Genomic DNA, 24,726 nt, shown 5'->3' on the forward strand with positions numbered 1-24,726 from the left:
TCCTTTGCATATCCGAGCCCTGCGGGATCTTGGAGAGTTCCGCAGGGCCTGTAAGACTGAATTGTTCCACCGGGCGTTTGGAGGGGCCGACCACTGATGTGCGCCCTCCTCCTTCTCCCCCCTTTTTTACGCTCTGGGCCCTTAATTTTATGGGGCCCTCAGCTTTTTGGGTCTGTTTTCCAGGGTGGGTTTATTACGTTTTATGAAGTTTTGTCGGATGCCGCTGTAATTTTATTTAATCCGCTGTTTTAATTGCGATTTTAATGTCATTGTGGTTATTATTGTGTTGTTCACCGCCCAGAGCCCTTCAGGGGAGGGGCGGTATATAAAATAGATTATAAATAAATAAATAAATAAATAAATAAATATGGAGGTTACATCCCAGTTTTTGAGTACCCTCTCCTCTATTACTTCCTCTAATCTTCCTTAGGATTCTGAGAAACTAGCTGTAGTAACCATCCGGCCACATTTTATTTGTTCAACGTGTATAAGCAGTGAAAGAAAATCAACTAATATATTATGTGGAAGGTATTGTTTCCAGAGTCATTTCTTGATTTCTAAAATGCCAGAGAGCAATGGAAAGGAAAGGGGCTGCCATTAGGACTGGTTGAAGATCCACTTTCAGAGACTTTTCAGCCGTTTTTGGGTCCTGAGAGAGGCAGCATGGTGTAATGGTTAAGAGCAGGTGCACTCTAATCTGGAGAACCGGGTTAGATTCCCCGCTCTGCCACTTGAGCTGTGGAGGCTTATGTGGTGAACCAGATTATCTTGTGCACTCCAACACATGCCACCTGGGCGACCTTGGGCTAGTCACAGTTCTTTGGAGCTCTCTCAGCCCCACCCACCTCACAGGATGTTTGTGGGGGGGGGGGGGAAGGAGATTGTAAGCCCCTTTGAGTCTCCTTCAGGAGAAAAAGGGAGGATATAAATCCAACTGTTGTTCTTCTGAGCCAATATCTGGAAACCACTGTATCAAATTATATTGGAAATAATTCCACCCATCCTTAACCTTAACGGATCTTCTTTTGTGTTCCATTAGTCTTGTATCCTATGTTGCATTGGTTACTTCTCTTGACTCAGGCAGTTGACATGTTAAATATTTCCAGAACTGGATGTTTATATGTAATGTCTAGTTAGACAGGGCTGAAAGATCTAGACAAAATTCAGCTTGAGGAGCAGCAGTGGCGTAGGAGGTTAAGAGCTCGTGTATCTAATCTGGAGGAACCAGGTTTGATTCTCCGCTCTGCCGCCTGAGCTGTGGAGGCTTATCTGGGGAATTCAGATTAGCCTGTACACTCCCACACATGCCAGCTGGGTGACCTTGGGCTAGTCACAGCTTCTCGGAGCTCTCTCAGCCCCACCTACCTCACAGGGTGTTTGTTGTGAGGGGGGAAGGGCAAGGAGATTGTAAGCCCCTTTGAGTCTCCTGCAGGAGAGAAAGGGGGGATATAAATCCAAACTCTTCTTCTTCTTCTTCTTCTTGTGAATTTTTATGCACAAATACAGAATATATGTACATAAAACTGGTATCTACAAATGGAGGAGTAGCCACTTGTATACTATTACAGACTTCATATGTTCTGTTTTAAGACTTTTCTAGTAATCAGATCTTCATTTTTCCCTTGGTTGGGTAGTTCATCAAACAGTTTTTATGCCCTCGTGAATAACTGACAAAGGGAGAAAGGCAAGACCTCTAATACATAGTATAATCATTAAAATAGAAATTAGAAATGTGTTACATATTTAGATGATGTATCACTAGGACCATACTCCACTATTTTTCCCTTTTCAAAATTCAGTTATTTTTTAATCATATCATATTCAGAGTACATTCTGCACTCTCAAATCTGCTTGGAATATCAGGGTGTTCAAAAATACTCTTGCTATAAGTACAGCAGCAATTAATGCAAGATTTTATAGCAAAATTATGTTTGAACAAGCTTAAAAAACATTTTCTGCACTTTTGGAGAAACTGCATATTTTAATTATAAACATGTAAAGCTGACATTTTGCTGTCAGACCATTAGTCCATCTCTCCCAGTATTAATACTGGTGCTGAAAAGTCTGAAGCAGTAGAATTTAGTAGCTACACTTCCCAAATTCTTTTTACCTAGAGATGCAAACCGTGTGCTTCTTTCCTGTGCATGATGAGCTGTGGTCTCTTTCCTGTGGACATGTGCACTGTGGCCTCTTTTTTTTCTTTTCTTTCTACTCTTTGTAAATTGGAAGGAAAAGGTTCTCTGTACTGATATTTTATATTTTTTGGTTTTTATATTTGTTGATTTTACTGTCAAACATTTGCAGTATTTTTCTGCATGTCATTTTAACATCAGTTACTGTTTTATGGCATCAATTCTCAAAGTTTTTCAAATGCAATCTGCTCTTAAACTGCCTTTTGGAATGTACTTGTAATGTGACATCCTCTTTTTTCAAACTAAGATGCAAGAATCTTACAGGAGTTTATATTTATCAGTATATAGCAGTATTGGGTCTAATCGAGCTAGTGATTCTCAAACTCTTACTTGGGCCCAACAATTGATGGGTGACAAGGCTAAGATGTGGATTGAGTTGAGTGAAGAGATTCACTGAAGCATTTTAGCAAATTTGGATTTTTTTTCCCGACCATGAAATATAGTCTGATTTGAGATTTTGCAGTTACTTGGAGTCCTGAAACTTACAGTAAGTTTAGAATGTCCCCCACTTCCAAAGTTTTGAAAGTGCCTAGATTGAGCAAAACATTGTTCCCAATTCATCTGGTTGCAACGTAAATTTAATTAATCACCACCTGCTCATATTTGGCAGAAGTTACTGCTACATCCAAATAGGTCCTTTGTATGGACCCTGGTGAGAAAATGTGCCTGGAACTGCCGAGGTTTTGAAACTGGTACATCATATTAGAAATAGTAGATCTTAATTCATAATATGTGGTTGTTCTGGAAGGGTATTTTGTTTTCGTGGATGTGGCCACAGAAGACTCCATCTCACAAAGCTATGAGACTATAAATAGAAGTTATTGTTCATGTGCTCAGCAAACTACATTCCTCTTTTACACTGAACCAGAACTCAGGCAGAGGCCTGTTTTGAAACTGAGGTCACAGTTTGATGGCACAGTAGACCAATCTGAAAGCAGGGTATCTCACCATGCCCCATTATCCCAATGGTTCTCACTCCTTGAATCCAGTCATAAGACTGCTGTGTTGCATGTATCTGAAATAATGCAACCCTTCCCCCAACTGTTTTAGCTATTTTTTTTAGCTTCTGCAGGTTGTACCAGGGATGCGTGATAGGCTATGTCTATCAGCATGAAAGTGCCTCTGATGCTGCAGCCCATCTGCTAGTAAGTGGTTATGGTCTGCATTTTGAGAACTCTGTCTTCCAGGTTTTCAATTGAACGCAATAAGCAGTCTAATCTTGCATACCAGAATCTTTTGAGTAGAATGTGTATTTTGTGTATTTTGTTACATTTTTCCTCCTAACATATTTGCTAACTTCTAATTTTTTCATACACCACAGGTCAGCACTCCAGTTTTTGTGCCAATGAAAACTCATGAACTGCTGCACCGAATAAATGGGAAAGGATTAGCAGCTCATTATCACTTTTCAAGACAGCCATGCATTTATGGTGATAGAATGGTATCTGTCCAAGTAACATTATCTAACACCACCGAACAGAAAATAGAGAATATCCACGTAGGTGAGAAAAAGCTGCCCAGTGCCTTGAGGATGCACGTATTTAACTCAATAGGTAATAGTTTTCTTTTATTTTAAGTGTTAATAGTGGAAAAAATGTATTTGATGGAAGACTACCCTAAATTTTAGACAGTCCCCTCCCCCTTAAAAAGTGGGTTGATGCAGAAATGGTTTTTCATTACTGTACATAACTGTGACTTGTATGCAAATTTAAGGTGGACTCTTTTTCTTGATTGCACATGTGGGGGAGAATGGCAGTTGTCAGAAGGTTTTTCAAGTGGCTTAGTTAAGTTAACCATTCAGATTGATTGATTAATTGATTGATTTATTGATTTAAAGCATTTCTATGCCTTCTTTCTATCCAAGGTGGGAAACATTAAAACATTTCAACATTAAAACTGCTTTTAAAATAAACTATACATAAAATATTTCAATAAAAGCACACATAGCATTATAATCAGGGTCTAAGACCAGTGGCTGTTTTATCAATGATATGCCAAACAAGTAGGTATTCACTTGCTGGCAAGGACATAGGTAAAGGGGGGGGTGGTTCTCAGGTTCAAACCCCCACTATTACATGTCCGAAGCTCCCCCCCCCCCGCCATTTGTGGGGGTTTTGGAATTTTTAAGGGTTTTTTTTGTTTTCAGCCTTCACCAAACCTGGGTGGTATCATCAGGTTGGTCTCTTACCGATACCACGCAGGTTTTGTGAAGTTTGGTCCAGGGGGTCCAAAGCTATGGACTCCCAAAGGGGGTGCTCTCATCCCCCATTGTTTCCAATGGGAGCTAATAGGAGATGGGGGATACACATTTGAGGGCCCATAACTTTGGACCCCCTGAACCAAACTTCACCAAACCTGGGTGGTTTCATTAGGAGAGCCTCCTAACGATGCCTTGAAAGTTTGGTGCTGCTAGCATAGCAATTGCACCCCTGACAGCAGGCAACTCCCAAATTTCCCCAGATTCTCCTTTTACATCCACCCCCTTCGGTATGGATTTAAAGGAAGAATCTGAGGTCCCCAGTTTAAACATTGGAAGTGATGCTGTTTCAGGGTGGGGGAGAATCCACCCCAAAACAGCATCACTTTCAGTTTTAACTGGGGATCCCAGTTTTAACTGGGCAGCCCAGATTCTTACTTTAAGGTGGATATGACAGGAGAATTTGGGCTGTCTAATTTAAACACCATTGAAAGTGATGCTGTTTTGGGGTGGATTCCAACATCACAGCAGCCGCCCATGGGGGGGCCCTGAAAAACTCAGATTTTTCATCAGGCTCCATTTTCCCTAGCTATGCCTTTGCCCAGAGGGGAGGGCAGAAGGGGCTGCCGGCCGCTGACTGGGAGCCCAGCTGGTGGGGGGCAAGGGAAGTCGTGGCAGGGGATTGTGCCGTCCTTGGCCTCGGAGAGCTGCTTTTATAAGCACTGAGGCTGAGGGCAGGGCTTGGGGAGGTGTGGCCACGCCCCAGGGGTGGGTGGGGGCGTGGCCCTGTCCCTGAACACCCCCCCCCAAATCTATATATACGTCCCTGCTTGCTGGTGGAAGGTGGTGATAAAGGGAGACAGAGAAATCTTTATTTATTTATTTGGTTTGTTTATTGGATTTCTTATACTGCCCACCCCCGAAGGGCTCTGGGCAGTGTACAACATAAAAAATTCAATAATATAAACCCAATTACAACATAAAACCAGTCAAAATTAATAAATACAATACAAAAATACAATATAAATATAAATAGATGGCAAGATGGTAATTCAGTTTGTCATGAGGGTAGACATTGTGGCATAGCAATATTAAATTACACAGAATTTTGCTCACCAGTTGGAATATAGGGGTGGCAACTCAACAGCTACCCCCCCCCCCCCGAAGGCCCGGTGGAACAATTCCATTTTGCAAGCCCTGCGGAACTGTTCAAGGTCCTACAGGGTACGGACAGACGGTGGCAGAGAGTTCCACTAGGCAGGAGCCAGGACACTAAAGGCCGTGGCCCAGGTAGAGGCTAGCTGTACCATGGAGGGGCCCAGGACCACCAGTAAATTGGCCTCTGCCCTATGCAGTAGGGACATGGTGGGGATAGACGTGGGGATATAGGGGGATAGACAGTCCCAAATCTGCATAGGGATAGAGTTCCAAACTTTTGATACCACGACCAAGAAGGCACATTCTTGGGTAGTCAAGATATCTGCATAAAAATCTTATGTGGAAGAGTGAGGGAGAAAAGTATAGCTATAGGAGAACCTTCAGTGAAGTTTAAAGTGAAGGAAAAAATAATCTTGGTCTACCCTGAGCTCAGTTCCAAAAACTAGTCCATAATTTTACAATACTGTAATGCAGTAACAATAATGAATAAGGTAGTATTAAGTTATATGTAGTATAAGGTAGTGTTATATACATGTGTGTGTGTAAGCCTTAGAGATATATCTAAGAAGTTATTTAAGTTATTACACAAGTATATTGACTGCTTTGGGATCAAATCTTAAAAAAAAATGCCATAGCAGGCATACTTCGAGGGGTTTTCAAACACCATCTTATCAAGGTCACCTCAATATCTCTTGTGTAATTTCTCTGATAAATATGTGTGTGTGTGTGTGTGTTTTTAACCTAATTTATGTTTAACAAGACATATTTTTGTTTAGTGTTTAGGTAACTTTTTACATGTTAAGTCTCATATTCAAAATATTCTGTGCACTAGAATCTCTTGAGCCTGGGGAATCTATTACAACCTCAATGGGTATTGACTTCTGTGACTCAACTCAAGCTGCCAATTTCCAGTTGTGGTAAGTAGCACTTTAGTGACTATTCAAAAACAGACCATTTGCAATAGATATAAATGGCAGTGAAATGTAATTTGGTCTCTCCTGCTTGCTATATTTAAGTGTGTCGTTTTAACATTAACAGATTAGATTGGAGTATTCTTGTATAAAAAGCAACTCTTAAGACTGATCAATATGTTCGTTTTTGAAAGGAAAGCGGATTTGTACTCTTTGATTTCATGTGGAAAAATCATTGGGAGCAGTTTCTCAAATTCTTTCACTGAAGACAACTTGAAAATGAACATCAATTTTTTTCTTGCTCTCTACATTTTTTAAAAAAAATTAGTACTGCTTTCTCAAAAGAAGAAAAAATAGCATTACTTTTGATGTAGCAGCTTGGCAATTTTCATGTGGCCTTAAGACTAGAACCACTAAAGATACAAAAGGGTAAGCTTTCCTTGAGAAAGGTAGTCTGATGGAACCTGTGCTGTTTTATCTTCATAAAATATCTGGAGTTGAAGTGGACAGTCATGCTGTCCAGACTGGTGGAACTACATTATTTCTCACTATAATTGTATCTGCATAGTGTAGACCAGCACAGTGGTTCCAGGTGTTCAGACGCCTATTAGGATGTGGCATGCAGGAGAAAGTGAACTACTTGGTGGCCTACTGTGACTCTTTTGCTCAATGCTTTGCAAATGATATCTTCACCATCCTACTGACTTGGACTCCGTATTATCAATGACATGGTCAGACAGTGCTGGGGTGCCATCTGTCTGAGATACTTATCAGTTTATTCAGTCAGAGAGTGTAGACAGTCCCGCTGATATGACTCTTGCCCTTCCTGGCTGCTTAAATCTGCAGGGAGAAGGGGTTGACTGAGTCCAAGGTAATGAATGTCTCCTTGAGTGACAGCTGCCCAGCTTTGGAACAAGCTGTGATGTGTCCACTACTAAAGAAACCGTGATGGATAGCCTCTAGTTTGACCCTCCAGGCATTCTGGAAAATCACTACCTACAAACAATGAAAGTCATCAGCCAATGAGAGGTTGTGGAACCTCTGGGAAAGGGGAGAAGAGTAAAGTGGAGAGAAAGTTTGTCATTGTCTCAGACAGGGTTTAGGGAAGCAATAGAGAAACAGGGAAAATTACCAGATTTATGGTTAGGAAGTTAAGCTTTGCCTGGTGAAGAAAGAAAATGTCTATGGTAGAGGCACATAGGTATCAGGGGCCAATAAAAAAGCAGGAACAGAGCAGGCTTCAACTATAATAGCAGAATATAATCCAGCAGAGTTATTCATTAAAATTGCCATGCAACCCATAACCTACATAAGGAAAATCAACCTGGTCATTGCTAACTGGAAGTTGTGACGAGGAGGGTGGGAGCTAAAAAAGCACCTGACTATCACAGAAGTCCAGGGGATTTCAATAACGTATCAGCTAATCTCAAATGTTCCATTCTTAAGAGAGGTGATCAAATGGGTAGACAACTTCAAGCATTCCTGGATTCCTGTCTGCTGCCTTTGATTCAATATTCATGCCATCCTGTTGAGGTGTTTGGAAACAAATGTAGGTTTCAGGGGATATGCCTAAAGACTACTTTAAATTGTTTCTTACAGACTGGACTCAAAGGATTGCCATTGGAGACCAGCTATCTCCATTCCTTGGGGTACCATGTTATTCAACCTCTTTGTAAAATCCTTAGGAAAACTAATTCAGCGCCTTAGAACTAGATGTCAGCCAGCTGCATATCTCTGTTCAAATCTCCTGGTGATGCAGTAGAGATATGGAGTCAGTGCCTGCCTGCCTGCCTGCTGAGGTTAAATGGCTAAAAATGAACAAACTGAAACTGAATCCAAACCAGACTGAAATGATGCTGGTTGGAAAGATTTTGAAGATCATAATTCTTCCCACTTTTTGGCAAAGCCACCACTGCATGCTAACCATAACAGGTGTAAACTTACAGTCAACTAAAAATTCAATGGAACAATCAGACTCTATGTTTTAAAGCATGAATAATTCGCTCTCCTAGGAAATAGTCAAACCCTAAAAAGAACCAAAAAATGTGCTGGTTCATGAAGCCGTGCATTCCATGTCCTGGTGGTTGCCACTTCATTACACAGCTTGAGATTTACTCCACTTTTGCTGTCTACTTTCAACAAGATTTTTCTAAAAACAAATCAACAGCTCCTTTTAAATATTCAGCAATTATTGGACAATCTTAAGTGTTCCCTGCAGTAGTTTCTTGTGTGGCACTTTGTAGCAGTAACATTAAGGATCAGATTTTGGGATTAAATTGTGTTGAGGTTAGACACATTAATGGAGGAGAGGTTCATCAGTGGCCACTAGCCATGGTGACTGAAGGGAGCCTCCATTTGCAGAGGTAGCAAACCTCTGAATACCAGTGCTGGGAGGCTGAAGCAGGGGTAGGCCTGGGTGGCCTGTTTGTTTGGCCCTCCGGGACAACTGATTGGCTTCTGGTCTAGATGGATCACTTATCTGATCTCTACCTTTGAGAGTACATATAAATACTAAACTGTTGCTCCTATATAGTGGGCTAATTCTGTGTTTTGAATGCTATATAAAACACTGATAGAATTCTTAATTTAAAAAAGCATATGTACTTTTAAAGTTCCCCTTTCTCAGCATGCTAATAGCTCATTTCCAGATTTAAGCCACTGAAGGCTGAGGTTCCTTGCAGTGATGGATATAAGCAATGTAGCATAACACATTGATTTTATGCAGATCATCACCTTTATGTTTTGGGAGGTCTGCTGTATTAGTGATATATAAAAACTGATTACTTTCTCCAACATTGCCTAGTAATTGTTTATTATTTTCCTATTAGACAAACAAGAAAGATCAATATGCCTCAACTCCAGACTATGAGTAACGTGACTGTAAATAGATTTGCTTCAGACACCAGTGGTATATTAATTTTAATGATTTGGACAATGTGAACCCAATGACACAGCTCAAGCTAAGCACTAAGCTGAGAGCTGAAATAAGAAAATAAAATAGTTGCTTTTCTGTTTCCCAGTTGTAGGCCATTTTAACTCTAGCGATTAGAAAGGATGAAAAAAGTACATATGTGACCCAGATGGTATTTTCTGTTATTTAATGGAAATGTAACATACAGTTGTTTTAATACTATATGGATAAAGGAAGTTCACGCTTTTGACTATATCTGTCTGTCTACTTATTACCCATCTATCACCAAGGTCCCTGGGCTGAAAGCTTTAATGGCGAATAGACACTTACCCCCTATATTTTCTAAGTGGAACTCACAAGGAATTTGCTGGGAAAGGAAGAAAACGGTCAGAGTGAAGGAAGGTTTCTTTTGTCTTTATTCCTCGGAAGATTTGCAGTCTTTAGAGACATGGCCCTGGTCTTCTTCTGTGTCCCTGTTACTGGACACATTCATGTAACTCAAGAATGGGGTAGCTCTTATGAGGCTGTTGCTGAATCCTGTGATTTCTAAGGATATGGTGGCGCCTTGAGAGTCCTCTCAGGTGATAAGTTCAAGACTGAAAAGAGGGAAGCGAGTTGCTTTCATTCCAAGTCCCAGTGCATTACAGCCCCCACAGAAAATTTGAAGCTAAAATGGGGAAGGGAGAAGTTTTACCCCTTTTCAACTTTAACCTGTCATGGAAGTTTTTGTCGAGCTGAAGCGAAACAAGCAACAGACCACTTGCTTTCCCTCATCACTAAACTTAAAACCCCAGTTGACAAGAACTGTAAACAGACACCAATCTCTGTTGCTGGAGATTTTCATGAGATCAAATGGCAGTAGGCATGCACCACCTCACCCTACTGCAGTTTTAATTGATTTGAGCTCTTAGTTTTCTGCCCAGTGGGTACCCAAAATGGCTTTCAGCATTCTTCCCTCATCCATTTTAGCTTCACAAAAACCCTGCTGAGAGTGTGTGACTAGCCCAAGAATGCCCAACAGGTTTCCATGGCACAGCAGGGATTCAAATCCGAGTCTCCCAGATTTTAGCCTGATACACTGGCTTCTTAAAGAGTAGTAGCGTCTGGCTTAGACTTCCTGCTATATTTTGGCAAGGATGTATTCTAACCCATGGTTAGAGACCTTTACATTTGTGTGCACGGGAGGTTGCAGATAATATTTTCTACATTTTCTAAATGGGACATATTGCCACTTCAACTCAACTATTTAAGATACTTTAAAAAAATGTTATTCCCCTTTTCCCAGCACAAATAAAAGTATGCATGATGTTGGTTTTATACTTAGGGAAAGGTACACCTATCAGCTATTTCTGATTGTAATTATTTTCTTACATGGTTCCAAAAGGAGTACTTTGTCTTGCATCAAATGTAATTGATCCTGAAGCAGTGTAATCACAATTATTCAGTTTCTTAATTATCCTGCCTAAAATCAGAAAATGGAAACCGATCGGCAGTGTTTTAAATCAATAGCTTTGTAGTAAGGCTTGTGTGGGAAGGGACATAGTGGTAATGGGTAGATCAATTGGTTTAGATGCCAGTCATTGACTGTGTGTTCTGCATAGCAAAATCTACTATTTCTTGTAAGGTAGCCAGTGTAGAGCCGCTAGTGATTCAATAAAAACAAACTATATGGAGGAAAGACAGACATTGTTAATTAAACATTTCAGAGTTTTTAATAGTTCCTTATGTAAATCTTAACTGGGGAGAGGTCTAATAGAGAAGGAGTTAAAAGCTTCTGGAAGAACTCCCTTATAAGCACTGTTTTTATTAAGCAAAGCTTTCCAAGGATGCATCTAATTAAAGATAGTAAAGACAGAATCCTTAATTTGAAGATTGGACATAACACTTGTTTTGCACTTAGGAAGATGTTTTCCCTACCTACTTGAAACAATCCCACTCCTTTATTTTCTTGAGTTAGCTAGCAAGACTCTTGAACTTTCTATTTATATTTCAGTTCTACAAAAAACATTGCCTTTTTCTTTACTGAGATTATTACAAGTTTAGTTTTTGTTTTTTTTTAACGGTCCTGGATTTCTAAGAATGTGAAATCCTGCCTTTTGGTGGTTCCTGGGCCCAAGGACATGAAACTGGCCTTTTCTGCCCTGGCACCAGCCTGGTGGAACTCTCTCTCAGCTGACACCAGGACCCTGTGGGACCTTAAACAGTTCCACGGGGCTTGTAAGACAGAAATATTCTGCCAGGTTTTCACGCCACTCATCAGTCCAGTTCCATCTGCCTGCCTCCCAGTTATTAACCCTCAACGTGTTTTGTCACTCTTCGTTGCCCCCTCATCCCAACTGTCTCCCCTGCTCGGTCAGGCCTTTTGCATAAGGGGTCTGCTGAGGTGGAATGGGTGATTTTCATAGATTTAATCTTCTTTTTGCCATCTTGAGTTTTAATGATAAGATGTTAACTGATTACTTTTACAAATATGCATGCACTCCACCCTGAGCCTTGCCCGGGTTAGGAAGGGCAGGATATAAATTTAATAAAATAAAAATAAAATAAATTATTCTTTGAAACCTCAACAATGTCTGCATGTATTCAACCTCCATATTTTGTTGTTTACTCTTTTTACGTTTATTTTTTTCTTGTCCTTACCCCACGCTCCTATCTTATAGCGACTTTCTAAATTGTAAAGGTTTCAGGGAAAGCCTTGTAGCAACACAGTGCTCGGGCATCAGCGCTGCCAGTGCTCATTCAGCTCAGGAACCTGTGCCAAAGGGGGCATTCCTGGGGACAGATTTAGGCCCAAGAGCACCCCACTTGCCGGTGGAGATTTATGCCGGCGAAAGATAGACATGTAGAGCTCCATAGACCAGTTCCATGGGATTTGGAAGTACCATGGCTGCTCTGTTTCTGGCTGTGCTGCAACTACTTCCCCCTCCCACCCACCCCAAAAATTGCACTGCCATTCTACCAATGCAAATTGCACTAGCTTGTTTAACATTGCTAGCAGATCCTGTTATCATTTTATTGTATCTTATATTTGTTAATGGTTTGGATGTCAGATTTAAACAACCTGAGAAAACAGTTCTGGAACTTGTGGCAGGAGTTAGTTGCAGCAGTAGCTACTGATATCCATTTGGTTTTTGGTCTTGTTCTGAATGTCTGCTCAGCCAGAGTTTTGACAAAACAGTCCATCTGCAATACTAGGAATATTATTTGGGGCATATTGAGCTGCTCAAATATACAGAAATTTAAGTGTGCCTCGTAATCATTCTAGCCTTTAGGAAGAGAATGTTTAGCTGTTCTTTTCACTGGATTGTTAACTCCTGTGAGCCTAAGAGAGAGGGCAGATTAGACATTTAATTGTTTCACATACTTGACTTCTGTTTTCTGTTGTGTTATCCTGGGTTCGTTGATTCATTTGCACTTTCAAAGCCCCATTGATTCATGGTCACCAGCGGAGTTCTAACTGTTCAAGAATGGTTAGGATTAATAGTATTCTCCCAGAAGATTTAGGGCAAAGTAGTTCAGTGATGCTTCTGTGTAATACCTTTGATCAACTGGAGACGCTAAATCCATGGCTGGTGGAAGTTTTAAGGAAGCAAGTTTTTCCTCAGGGCATTCTTTGACACACTGATTTTGAAAGTTGTCCCTGTCGCTGAACCAAAACATTCTGTTTACTGAAAATAAATTAAATGAGAATTTTGTCTAGACTAGTAGCCACTGTAACATGGCAATACACATGGCAATAATAATGCATGTGTACAAACTGAGAATGCACATGCGCAGTCCATTCAAAATGGTATTGGGTTTTGTTGACCATTTTTATGATGACTAGGAAAGCAGAATTATTTATCGTATATCTTCATTCTGTCCTTTGTCTCAGGAGCTTAATGGCTGTATCAGTATTTCCTCCTCCATTATACCATCATATCAACTTTTTGAGATAGGTTAGGCTGAAAGAGATCAGCTGGCTTAAGGTCATCCTGAAAGCTTCATGGAGTGGGAATTTGAACCTAGGTCTAACACTTTAACTATCACACCAAGCTGATCTCATTGAAAATTACAGGTAGAGTTGAAATTGTGGGGCACTGTAATTAGACACCGTGTGAGAGCATTATAGTATATACTTATTGTACGTGGTCTGAAAGCTAGTTCATACAATACTGGAAATACTTTATGCTTCGACTACTTCTTGTGTGAAAAGAAACCCATTAATTTTAAATGCCCTTTCACAAATTCTGTTCTGTTGAATGAAAGCTGAATTAAGTGTAGCAACCAATAGTTTTTGTTAAATTGCAGAAATTTTTAGTTTTTAGAAGTCGTGTCATGCAGTTCTGCTTAATGCAGCACCTTCAATGTTTATCATTTGTATTTGCCTTATCTGTCAGCCAATCTGTTATCTAGAGCTCTAAAAGCTAGTAAACCAACAGCAAATATTAACAGGTTAAATACCGTGTATATTAATGAATTACTTTTTTTCCTCCTAGAAATATGTTTAAGTACAATAGTTGAGGCTTTCTACCAATCAGTTTTTGAATTGTTGTTTGCAGTGCAAGATAAAATGTCATGTGGGTGTGCAGTCTTCTAAAGGTGTCTACCTTGATCCACTGATGAGCTACTGATATTTTAAAAGTGTCTTAACTCTGTTCTGTGAAATGTTGAATCCTGCATTTCTCTGCTACCTTTCTACCAAACAGCAAAAGAATTCAAAATTAAAAACATTTAAAATAAAGTACAAATACAACAATTCAATAAAATATATATAAACATGCATAACCAGGGAGGAGGCCATTATGTGTGTATGTCTTATGTATTTTTATTACCTAGACAGCAGCACATGGCTTTCCTCTCTTTACTTCCTTATGCATCAATTACTTAATTGTTGTCTCTTTACTTTTAAATATCTTTCTGTATCTTGAAAGTACTAGATACTCAAGACACCTAGCAGAGTAACCCATGAAAATCAGATGTTTATTTTGGATCTATTACCTTGAATTAGACTATGAAACAGAAACTGCCTCTTGAAAAGTTCTTCTCAGTTTGGCTTTTTAAACATTTTGCCTCTTCCTTCTGCTTGTGCAGAACTCTTTCATTGCAAAGGTGTTTCTCCATTCTGGCGCATGTTCTTTGGTGTTAAAAGCACCTATTTATTTAGAATATTACTTGATGGCGGCATAGGAGACCAATGTACTGCTTTAAGACAAAGAGGATCAAGAGAGCAGTGATAGTGTAGACTTTTCCAGTGCCTTGAATAATAGACCTCATGAAAAGGTTAGGAAGTCTGCTTAGTAATATGTATGAAATTAATCAGCAATTCATCATCCATTGTTTAGTGGTGTTCTCATGCTATATTTTCCTGCTTTTTCTATCTAATGAAGTATTTCAGAAGAATTTTGTCTAATTCCCATGTTTACATGTTCTCCTTCAGTGGGGCTCTATAATCCAGCTGGCTAGGTCACACCTCTGACTGTTCATGTAGGCCAGTGGTGGTAGATCCTTTAAAGCCCGATGTTGATACCCCACGCCCCTGCCAGCATGCACACACCAACAGTCCATAACATCTGGAGTGCCAAAGGTTCGCCACCACAGATGTAGGCTATGCAATTTTTTTGCTACTTTCCTGGACTGTAGGGATCTGGCCCTTCCAGTTCTGATAGCCCTGCAGTTCAGACAGGCCTCTTATTTCTGAGCTCTGCTGCCAGAGAACAAAGGAAAGAGAAACTTCTAGCCTGATTCATGGCTCTTCTATTCCAATTGCACTGATTCCTGCAGCAGGGAAAAATAGGGAGGACTCAAGTAAGGAAAGATTCCTCAGGCCAGGATCATTGGGCCTTAAAGGGACCAGCAATCAGGGTCTCATGGAGTGCGCCAGGACAGGTCATTCAAGTACACTGGAGCAAAACCTGAACCCTACTATCCCATTGAGGGGACCAGGGGACAACAGAGGACTTAACACACGCCAGTGTGAGGCAACAAGTGATAAGGCTGGCAGCAAGCAGCTTCAGTGCCAGCAGGTGGGATGTTTCTGGGAAAATCTGGGAGGGGGGACTGAGCCCCTATTGAACCCCTCTTCAGGCTGCGAATTGAATGGGGTCCTCCTAGCTGCAAATCTGGCAGGAAAGGTTTTGACAGGAAAGCCAGTAATAGGAGCAGTTCTTCTACTCCAATTTCCTTGGCTACTGCAACAGAGAAACAGAAGGAGGGCTCGAGTAAAGAGGGCTCTCCTAGGCCAAAATAATCAGGCCTAAAAGAGACCCACAATCAGGTTCTCATGGAGAGGGCCAAAGCAGGTTGCCCCAGTACACCAGAGCAAAACCTAAACCCTATCTTGCCCACCAAAATGTTGCCCCTTTCTCAGTCTGGAACATAAACCCCTGGCTGCTACCTTGGGCCTTAAATTATGATGTGGCAGCAGGCCTTCCAAAGGTGAGCCAGAACAGCTGCAAGCCTTTTCACTGCCTTAACAAAAGACAAGGCAGCAAGTGTGGGTGCCCCCGCCCCACACATGGAAGGCCACAACGGTGCACAGGAAAATGACTGGGCAGTAAAGAGAGTGAGGAAATTCCTCTCCCCCAACCCCCAAGTGGGCTTCATCTAATAAACACCCCACCCCCACCCTGGAACATAAAAAAGTTCACAAGAAATCTCATAATTTGGAATGTTGTGAGCTGGGTTTCCACTAGGTCTGAAGCTATGGGCTCAGACAAGGAAGAAGGATAATGGTCTGGAGATGGGGAAGTATCGCAGGCTAGCTGGGGAGCTCATCCAGAGGCTCTTTTAAAAGGTTATTAGCACCCTGTAGTACCATTTAAAGGGGAGGGGTGGTAACCAGGATACTAAGATCTCTGCCTCTGCTAATCTTGACAATAGGGCTTTCTAGCAGTCAGTTAAATCTGTTTTTAGTTGGCCCTTCCCAAAGGAATGGGCTTCTGTAACGGGGCGGTTAAGTTCCTGGCGAGGGAGAGATCTTATCCCACCACTAGCCTCCAATTGTAATGGGGTGCTTATATTCAAGGGCGAGGGAGAGATCTTATCCCACCACTAGCCACCAATTGTAACGTGACGGGTTCTCACTACACTGACCAGTGGGGTTTCCTTTGCCACCCGCAATATTCCAGGCTAGTGTTCAGGAATCTTCTTTTTACTCTGCTGCCACCATTAAAGAGAAGGAACTAGGAATCCCAAAACTGCTGCTGGTTGCCAAATATAATAAAGGATCCCACCTCACATTCGCTCTTGGTCTGAGGTGAATGTTCTTCAGAGTCCCATATACAAAATGGAGGGAACTCCAAATTGCTGGGATTCTAGTCTCTCAGACAGGCACTTCTTCCAACCTCTCACACACAAAACGCAGGCCTGGCACGAGGGTAACTTGAACACAAATCTAATGAAATTTATTTTAAAATGTAAAAGAAAGGCTTCTTAAACTGGCTCTGAGAGGTACCAAATGCTTGATGGTTTCAGAGGGCTCTTTTCACAAAAAATTACAGAGTTTCAGATGCTTAGGTTTCACGCAGACACACAGACACATGCAGGTGTCTCTTTTTTCAGGGAACTATTTTTTGCTTTAGTTCTACTAAATTTCTTCACAGACAAACACTAGTCCTTTCTGATCCACAATCCACTGAATACACACACACACACAGAGTCTATACCCTGTGAGATTCTGGCAAAGCCTCCCGCTCTCACACTAATCCCAAACTGGCCTCACTTCCTCTGGATCAGGCTTTTCCCACACTGGTGTTACACAGGGGTAGGGCAGACTCTAGGTCTGGACAGTGTTTAATGTCAAGTCACTGACTGGCGCGTCACTTTTCACCAAACTCAGGGCCTCCTTTCTCTGACAAGCCTCCTCAGCTTGTAGAGTGACTGGACTTCTGTCAGCTAACTCGGCTGAGACTGAATCCTACAATACAGGTCTGACAGACCGCTCTCTGTTAAACTCTGGCTCCTTCTGATCTCTGTATCAGAATCTCTTCAGAGAGTGTGTATCTACTGACAGGCTCTGCTCTGTCTATTTATACTGTCAGCACTCTGGCTCCCCCTATCCCTGGCCATAGGCAACTGTGCCTTTGCTCGACCAATCAAATGGGGTCTTTTGTATAGTGGAGCCTGCTGTATAACTCTGGCTGTCACTAAGACCTTTTCATTAGATCTTTCACACACACCAGCCCTTCAGGGTGGGGCAAGTCTGTTACAGCTTCCCTTGGCAACAGTACCTCCTTGAGCCTGTTAACTAAGAAATTTTATACTTTTACTAAGGAGGCCATAGAGGATCTCAAAATACCACTAGTGAATACCCCAGTGCTGGCCCTCCATTTGGGAGCAATCCTTTCAAAGGATGGGGAGAATGTATTGTTGAAGGCTTTCAATAAGCCGGAATACTAGGTGCCAGGGGAGCCTGGCTGTAGGGCCGTGTTCTAGAACACGGCCATACAGCCCGGAAACCACACAGCACCCAACAGATGGGGAGAATGTCCTTAAGGACTCCGTATAGACTGCAAAAACAAGCAGGGGCTTAAAATGCATATGAAGCCTAATTGCTGGCTATTAGAGCATTGGCAGTCTCATCTAATTTTGCCAGAGCCTCTGTAGTTTGGGCTGATGACCTACTACAGAATCAAGAACGCGATTCCATTAAAAGATTCTTATTAAAAATGCAGAGGGCTTTCCAATTCACTGTAAGATGTGATGCAACTCTGTGCACAAGCCTAGGCCACTGTGGACTAGTATGTAGGAACCTGTGGCTGAAAAACTGGAAAGTAAATGCTTTAAACAAGGCCAGCCTTTCAATGGAACAGTTCACAGGTAGACTGCTATTTGGAGAATCAACTTTGAAAACTGTACTAGCGGAAATCAAGGTAAGAAAGAAGGTGAAGCCTCCTTCTTCACACCTGACTTCAAAGGACAAGGACCACTAATGAAAAAGCTAGGGATCCTTTTGTTACTTTCACCCTTCATTCAAGCAAAGTTAACAGATACTACTATTGAGAGTACCAAAGAACTTCAGATCCAACATCCTGAGAAAAGCCATGTAATATCTGCACAAATGTGGCCGGGCGTGTACTCACCTCTGTTCAGTGCTGAAATAAGTCCAGAACTTGGAGACCCATTCTCAATTTGAAGCAATAAAATCACTCAAGGAAAAGGAGAAGATTCCGGATGGTGTCTCTGCGCTCCATATTACATGCATTGCAACAGCACGATTTTTTGACATTGGCATACCTACATATCCTGATCCAAGGACAACATTTCCAATATAGAGCCTTCCCCTTTGCTCTTTCCTTGGTTCCCAGAGTCTTCAAAATGGTGCTAATCACCCTGTTGGCGCATCTAAGGTTGAGAGGAGTCCATGTTTATCCATAGTTGAACGACATCCTCATACAAGTTCCTTTGGAGGAAGTGCTCCTGGAGGACACTTGGTTGACTATCCAGATATTGAAGGAACATGGATTCCTTATCAACATGAAAAGAGTTCTTCCCAGTAACCAATGTGATTCATCTGGGGGCCAGGATCGATACTATTCAGGGTGAGTTTTTTTTCTGCCAGGGGAAAAGCAGTGCAAAATAAGGGAAACAGTCTTATTCACCAGCAGTCAACAAAAAAGGGACGATGAACCTTTCAGCCCCGCTGGGGTTGCTCATTTTATCTATCAATAATAACACTGAGCTTCTTATTAAAATTTGTTTCCACCCAGGAATAGCCTAAGTATATAACCAGCCTGGATGACAGAGCCCCACTGAAGGAGAATGACAGGTTGGACTTATCGTGAGGCTGTCTTCTCTTCAGTGGGGCAAAGTCATCCATTTCTTACCATGAGATTAATATCTAAATTAGTAAAGAGGTGGGATAGATGAATAGATTTTTTAAAAAAGGGAAATTGTGTAAAATACAATTAGTGGGATATGGTTATGGTAGTCCTGGAAAATCCAGCCTCCTACAGCCCGGGAGAGAAGAAAAAAATTGCATAGCCTTCCAGAACAGTTGGAGGTGTGACCTAACCAGTCTAGATGAGTTTGCCCCACGGAAGAGAAGACAGCCTCTTGTTTCCCTTAAAAACCTGTCCATATGTTGCAAAGGGAGTCTTGTGCTCAGTAAAAAAAAAAAATGAAGCTGTGATTGGAGCATAAAAGGGTAGCTCAGGTCTTAAAACGGTTCTTGTCCGTGGCTTGTGTCTTCAGGGCTTCCTGTAGACGTCTGCTGATAGTAGTATCTGTTGGCAGCCCATGCCCAAAGATTAAATTCCTGTCTGGCTTTCTGAGTATCTCACACAACTCAAGCGTACTCAAGATTTGAATGGCATGAAAGTCAAGAGAACCTTCAAGGCAAGTAAAAGACTTAACTATAATGCTGTTTAATGGTTGCAGTCTTGGCCAGTTCCTCCATAGGCAGTCTAATAGATTTGACCTCGGAGATATGAGCTAATATGCTAAGTCAATTAAACAGTTTTCTGAGGTAACCTTAAGCAAGACACTCCAGTCTCCACTCACTGTCAGCAAAACATCAGCAGTACTAAAATTTATTCTACCATAACAATATTTCCAGATTAAATGGGAAATAAACCAAGTGCAGTTAAGAAAAACATAAGTTCCAAAAAGCAAGTAAATATGAAAAGAATTCCCGCCAGCAGTGTAATGCTGCAGTTACATGCAAATACAGAAAAGTGTGTAATCAGTCCCTTAATACTTTCCATTATTCAGATACCAGATTTCAGGTTCACACAAAAAAAGGTGGGGTTAACTTTATGGTGAGCTCCCCCTTACTGATGGTCTTCAAGCTGTGGCTAGATGAACACTAATGAAGAAGAAGAAGAAGAGTTTGGATTTATATCCCCCTTTTCTCTCCTGTAGGAGACTCAAAGGGGCTTACAATCTCCTTGCGGCCTGTCCTCTCACAACAAACACCCCAGAGGCAGAGGAGAGTCCCTGGTGAAGCTGTGGACTAGGCCCAAGATCACCCAGCTTGGCGGTGTGGGAGGTACAGGGCGATCTTGAATTCCCAGATAAGCCTCCTACTTGTGCTCAGGCTGGCAGGAGCTGGGAATCAAACCCGGTTCCTCCAGATTAGATACACAAGCTCTTAACCTCCTACGCCACTGCTGCTCCTTATCAGGGGTGCTTTAGATTGATCCTACATTGATGAGGGGTTGGACTCTCTGCCTCCTAACAGGGACAATGTTTTCCCTATACTACAGTCGTCTTTGGGGGCCACAAAGCTAGATGGTACATGTCTATGGAACTTACTGTGGATTATGAATTCACATGTCAAACATACAGCAATTGTGATTAATAAAAAAAACAGCTACAAATTCTAGTGTGAAATCTTTGTTTATTGCCAGCCAGCCAAATCAGTGTACCGTGGCTGCATCGGGCCTCTGGCACATGACAAGCCCCAGGGTTTGTTGGAAATTATTTACAGAGATCATATCTCACCTATGTAGAATGATCTGCAGTGGCTATCCATCTGATTCTAGGCACAATTAAAGTCTAGTCACCTTTAGAGTACCATCTGGGGAGAAGGGGGGAAGTGCTGTGGAGCTGGTGTAACTCTGCTGCCTGCATCAGTGCCAGTCCAGACAGCATAAGTGGCACCTGTGCCACAAGAGGGGCACTAATGCCAGTGATAGGGCACAACACGTTTCCACAGCACCCAGGCACGAATGCTGCTGCTTCTCCACTGCAGGAGCTTGTGCTGTCACCAATGGGGCGTTTCGGGGTGTTCTCAGGGGGCAGAGCTAATGTAGGCCAGCTTCCTGAGGGCCTTTAAGCCCAGGAATGCCTCCTTCAGTTGCTGGGGACTTGCATCTGCAAAAAGGCAATCACAGTCCATTCACAAGCAATGGAGAGTTTCAGGCTATGGGTCAGGGTTTTTTAAAAAAATTCCTCTCATTTCTACATCTTCCCTCTTCCTCTTTGGCTATGAAGCTGCACCACCACTGTGAACTGGTATGTTGAGGCCCTAAAGGGCTGGGACTGATGTACTTGGTGGAACATCTTGCCCTTTACTGTCCAGCCAACAAATTAAGATCTTCCTTCCATGTGCAGCTCTCTGGGCCGTGCCTTCAGAGGTGAGGCAAAAGGCAACTAGAGACAGGGCGTTTTCAGGCGTGGCTCCTCACTTTTTGGCACCCTCTCCCTTGAGCATCACCTGGCACCTGCTATGCTATCTTTTAGAAAACAGGTCAAATGTTTCTTTTTACCTTTGTATGGTCTTCTTGACTGAAGTCTTTTTAATGGAATTTTTAAGGGTTTTCAGTGGTTGCTTTATGTTATTTTATGCCACTGGCTTGTTTTGATAATTTCTAATGATTTTATTGCATTGTTTTTATTTGCAAGTCACCTCAAGTGGGGCTCTGGAGAGGTGGCATATACATTTCCTAAATAAACAATGGCTTATGAATACTATTGTGTCTTATAAGCAGTCTAGCTCAGCCTCATTTCATGATGGGCAAAATAGTGCTATATTTCACAGGATTGTTGCGATGAAGCCATGAAAACGTTACCTAAGCAGAAATGTAAAAATGTGCTGAATATTTTGAGTATTCTGCTTAAAATTAAAAATTAAAATCAGTCTATAGCTCAGCCTGTGGTGGAGTGTCCTTTGGAGGTTTTTAAAAGAGGCTCGGTGGCCATCTGTCAGGAGTGCTTTGATTATGTGTTCCTGCATTGCAGGGGGTTGGACTTGATGGCCCTTGGGGTCTCTTCCAACTCTATGATTCATTTCATGATGTGTAAAATAGTGCTGTATTTCACAGGATAGTCGAGATGAAACTGTGGAGCTATGAAAATGTTAGCTAAGCAGAAATGTACAGATGGGCTGAGTATCTTGAGTATTCTGCTTAAAATTAAAATGAGGCATGTCAATTGTTGATGAAGATTAGTTAAGATTGTTCAAACATCTTCATACTTTATAACAGTTTTGTGAAATACAAAGCAACTTACTTCTCTCTGTCTGCATATTCTTTTCTCAGTACAAAGGATGATCAATTCAATGTTAATATTCAGCCCCCTATTGGAGAGTTACTTTTACCAGTCACTATGTCGGAAAAAGACTTCGAAAGAGAAAAAGGTGAGAATAAAATTTAAAAATGTATGTGTTACTCCTTTTTGGAAATACTGTAAAAAAATCAATTTGTTGTAAACTCTATTAATATGCTTTTTCAGTTGGACTTCAGTGTTTCAGTCTAAAGGGTATCCTAAAAAGCAAGGCATGAGCTGTACTCATATTTCATGATATTCCACAGTTTATAAAATACAGTTTGATTAAACTCTGGTTTAATGTGATGTCAGGATGCAGGATGCAACAAGCTGTGCTTTGTTGGTGGATATGATTCTTACCTATGTTTGTTCCTGGCTTGTTAACTGTGGTTTGTTGTGATATGAATGCAGAACCTCTATTTTGTTTGGTAGCATTTAGAGAATAAAAAATAGACCATAGAAAACCATTTTCAATTGTATTCAGCTTTCTTTGTCTGTCTCCCCATACCTCTCCTCCCTGTTATTTGATGACTTCACCAAGCAGGAATATGTTTCAGATTCAGCCTCTCTCTCAAGTAAGTTTAGAAGTCAACTAAAATTGTGGGAGGAGCTATTTTGTTTCAGTCTGCAACAGTGGTGGAGCGGCAAGGGGACATGGAGTGTGTTGTGCACTGGGTGCATGCATGGGTGGGTGTGGAAAATTGCCCCTTTTCCTTGTGACCCCCCCCATGCCCCTCCACCCCTCAAGCAAGAGCCTTTCACAAGGCTTCATGTTCTCTCTCCCACATTCCTTTTTTTTCTAGTATTAGGTTGGAAAGGTTTATTTACAGTTCAGGCTCAAAACTGCCCAATGGAACTGATAGCCTCCAGGAGACCTTGGGGCTCACAAGGTCTCCTGCGAGGTATAGTTCCTCAGGCAGTTTTTAGCCTGAACTGTGAACAGGCCGCTTTTTTCAGCCTGAAAAAAGTACTAGAAAAAGAAAAGGAACTAAGGTAAGTGTGGGAAGGGGAGCGGGGGGGGGGGGGCATGGGGGGCGGAAAAAACACACTGTGCACCAGACTCAGTTTGGCCCAGCTACGCCTCTGGTCTGCAGTTTACACAATACACTGAGGTGGCTGGACAGAAAAGAAGGGGATGGCTTACAATTGGCAAGAGATAGGTATGTGTATCAGTGAGTGTGGGCTATAATTTTGTTTTAAGTAAAGAAATTCAGGAATAGATTGAATTAGCTAGACAAATGACAGGAGGGAGTTTGACAGTCTGAGCCAAGAGACTAGGCTTTCCCCAGTTGTCTTATTTTCCTACCCCAAAACTTCTCTCCCATTTATTGCAGTTAAGCACATGCACAGGGAGGATTTGCCCAACAACCTGGCACTTTGAAGAATTTAGGTAGAACCCTGCAGGTTTTCCAGATAAATTCAGGGTCCACAATTCCCATCAGCCTCTGTCAGCATGGCCAATTGGCCATGCTGGTAGGGGCTGATGGGAATTGTAGTTCCTGAACATCTGGAGAGCCGCAGGTTCCCTACCCCTGATCTAGGGGTTCTGTTTGGACCTAGGACAGGAAATATTCTGCAAACTGACTGGGATTTACTGTGGTCCGTTATGCATATTCTATAGATATCCAGGTTTTGAAAAAGAAACTGTTGTTTAAACAAACCACAGTTTATCGTTGTGTCTGAATATAAGTGAGTGCAGTATACATTTCACTGATAGTTAGAAACTGATTAATGCATTTAAAATAAAATAAACAAACAGACCAGTGTTTGGTCCTGCAAGTTATGGTTTTCAACAGTAATGCACTAATGCATTTCACATTAGTACTAATGGCTAGAACATCACTCTATCCTACTCTAAGGAATAATTTAAAAATATATTAATATTTTGCTTTATATTTCTAGGTTTCAGGCTGAGGCTTTTGTATATAGATAATATTCTTTGTCCCAGTATTTTAAAACACATTAGTGTTGCTGGTTTTCCAGATATCACTGTTTAATTTTAAATTCTCCATTTTCCTCTTTGAATGCAAGCATGATATTGTTACTTATTTAGTTGGCACACTTATTTTTATGTCGTACTTTTAGTATTATAGAAGTCTCTTGGCTTTTCCATGACCTATCATTGTCAAAGGCCCTCCCATAGAACAAATGTTTTCAAAAAATACTGTATGTAGTGCTGTGTCTTAAGTTTCAATGTATTTTCTCATGTTGTGAGAATTTCTGTTCCCTTTAATTAGGGATATATTTCTCATAGAAACCTCCCCCTAATCCCTCATGCATTTGTCAACGATGCCTTGATAAAGCTTTGTATGTTTAATGATATCATGTTTGTTTCTCTTTTCTTTGGTCTATTTCTTGTTTCAAATAAGCTAAAAGACAATGCTAGTA

General features: G+C 41.4%; 1 protein-coding gene across 2 annotated transcripts in view; it reads left to right on the top strand.

Annotated features, from left to right (window-relative positions):
• AP3B1 (adaptor related protein complex 3 subunit beta 1) overlaps positions 1-24,726 on the top strand; it is a 177,500-nt gene that overhangs the window by 130,793 nt on the left and 21,981 nt on the right. For both annotated transcript variants that reach the window (XM_048503414.1, XM_048503413.1), the window contains exons 23-25: positions 3,514-3,745; positions 6,380-6,464; positions 22,332-22,429. In XM_048503414.1, coding sequence (XP_048359371.1) covers positions 3,514-3,745; positions 6,380-6,464; positions 22,332-22,429 — 415 coding nt within the window. The remainder of the gene's footprint in view (positions 1-3,513; positions 3,746-6,379; positions 6,465-22,331; positions 22,430-24,726) is intronic.

The sequence above is a fragment of the Sphaerodactylus townsendi genome, linkage group LG07 (genome assembly GCF_021028975.2).
Source record: "Sphaerodactylus townsendi isolate TG3544 linkage group LG07, MPM_Stown_v2.3, whole genome shotgun sequence".
NCBI classification, from domain to species: Eukaryota; Metazoa; Chordata; class Lepidosauria; order Squamata; family Sphaerodactylidae; genus Sphaerodactylus; species Sphaerodactylus townsendi.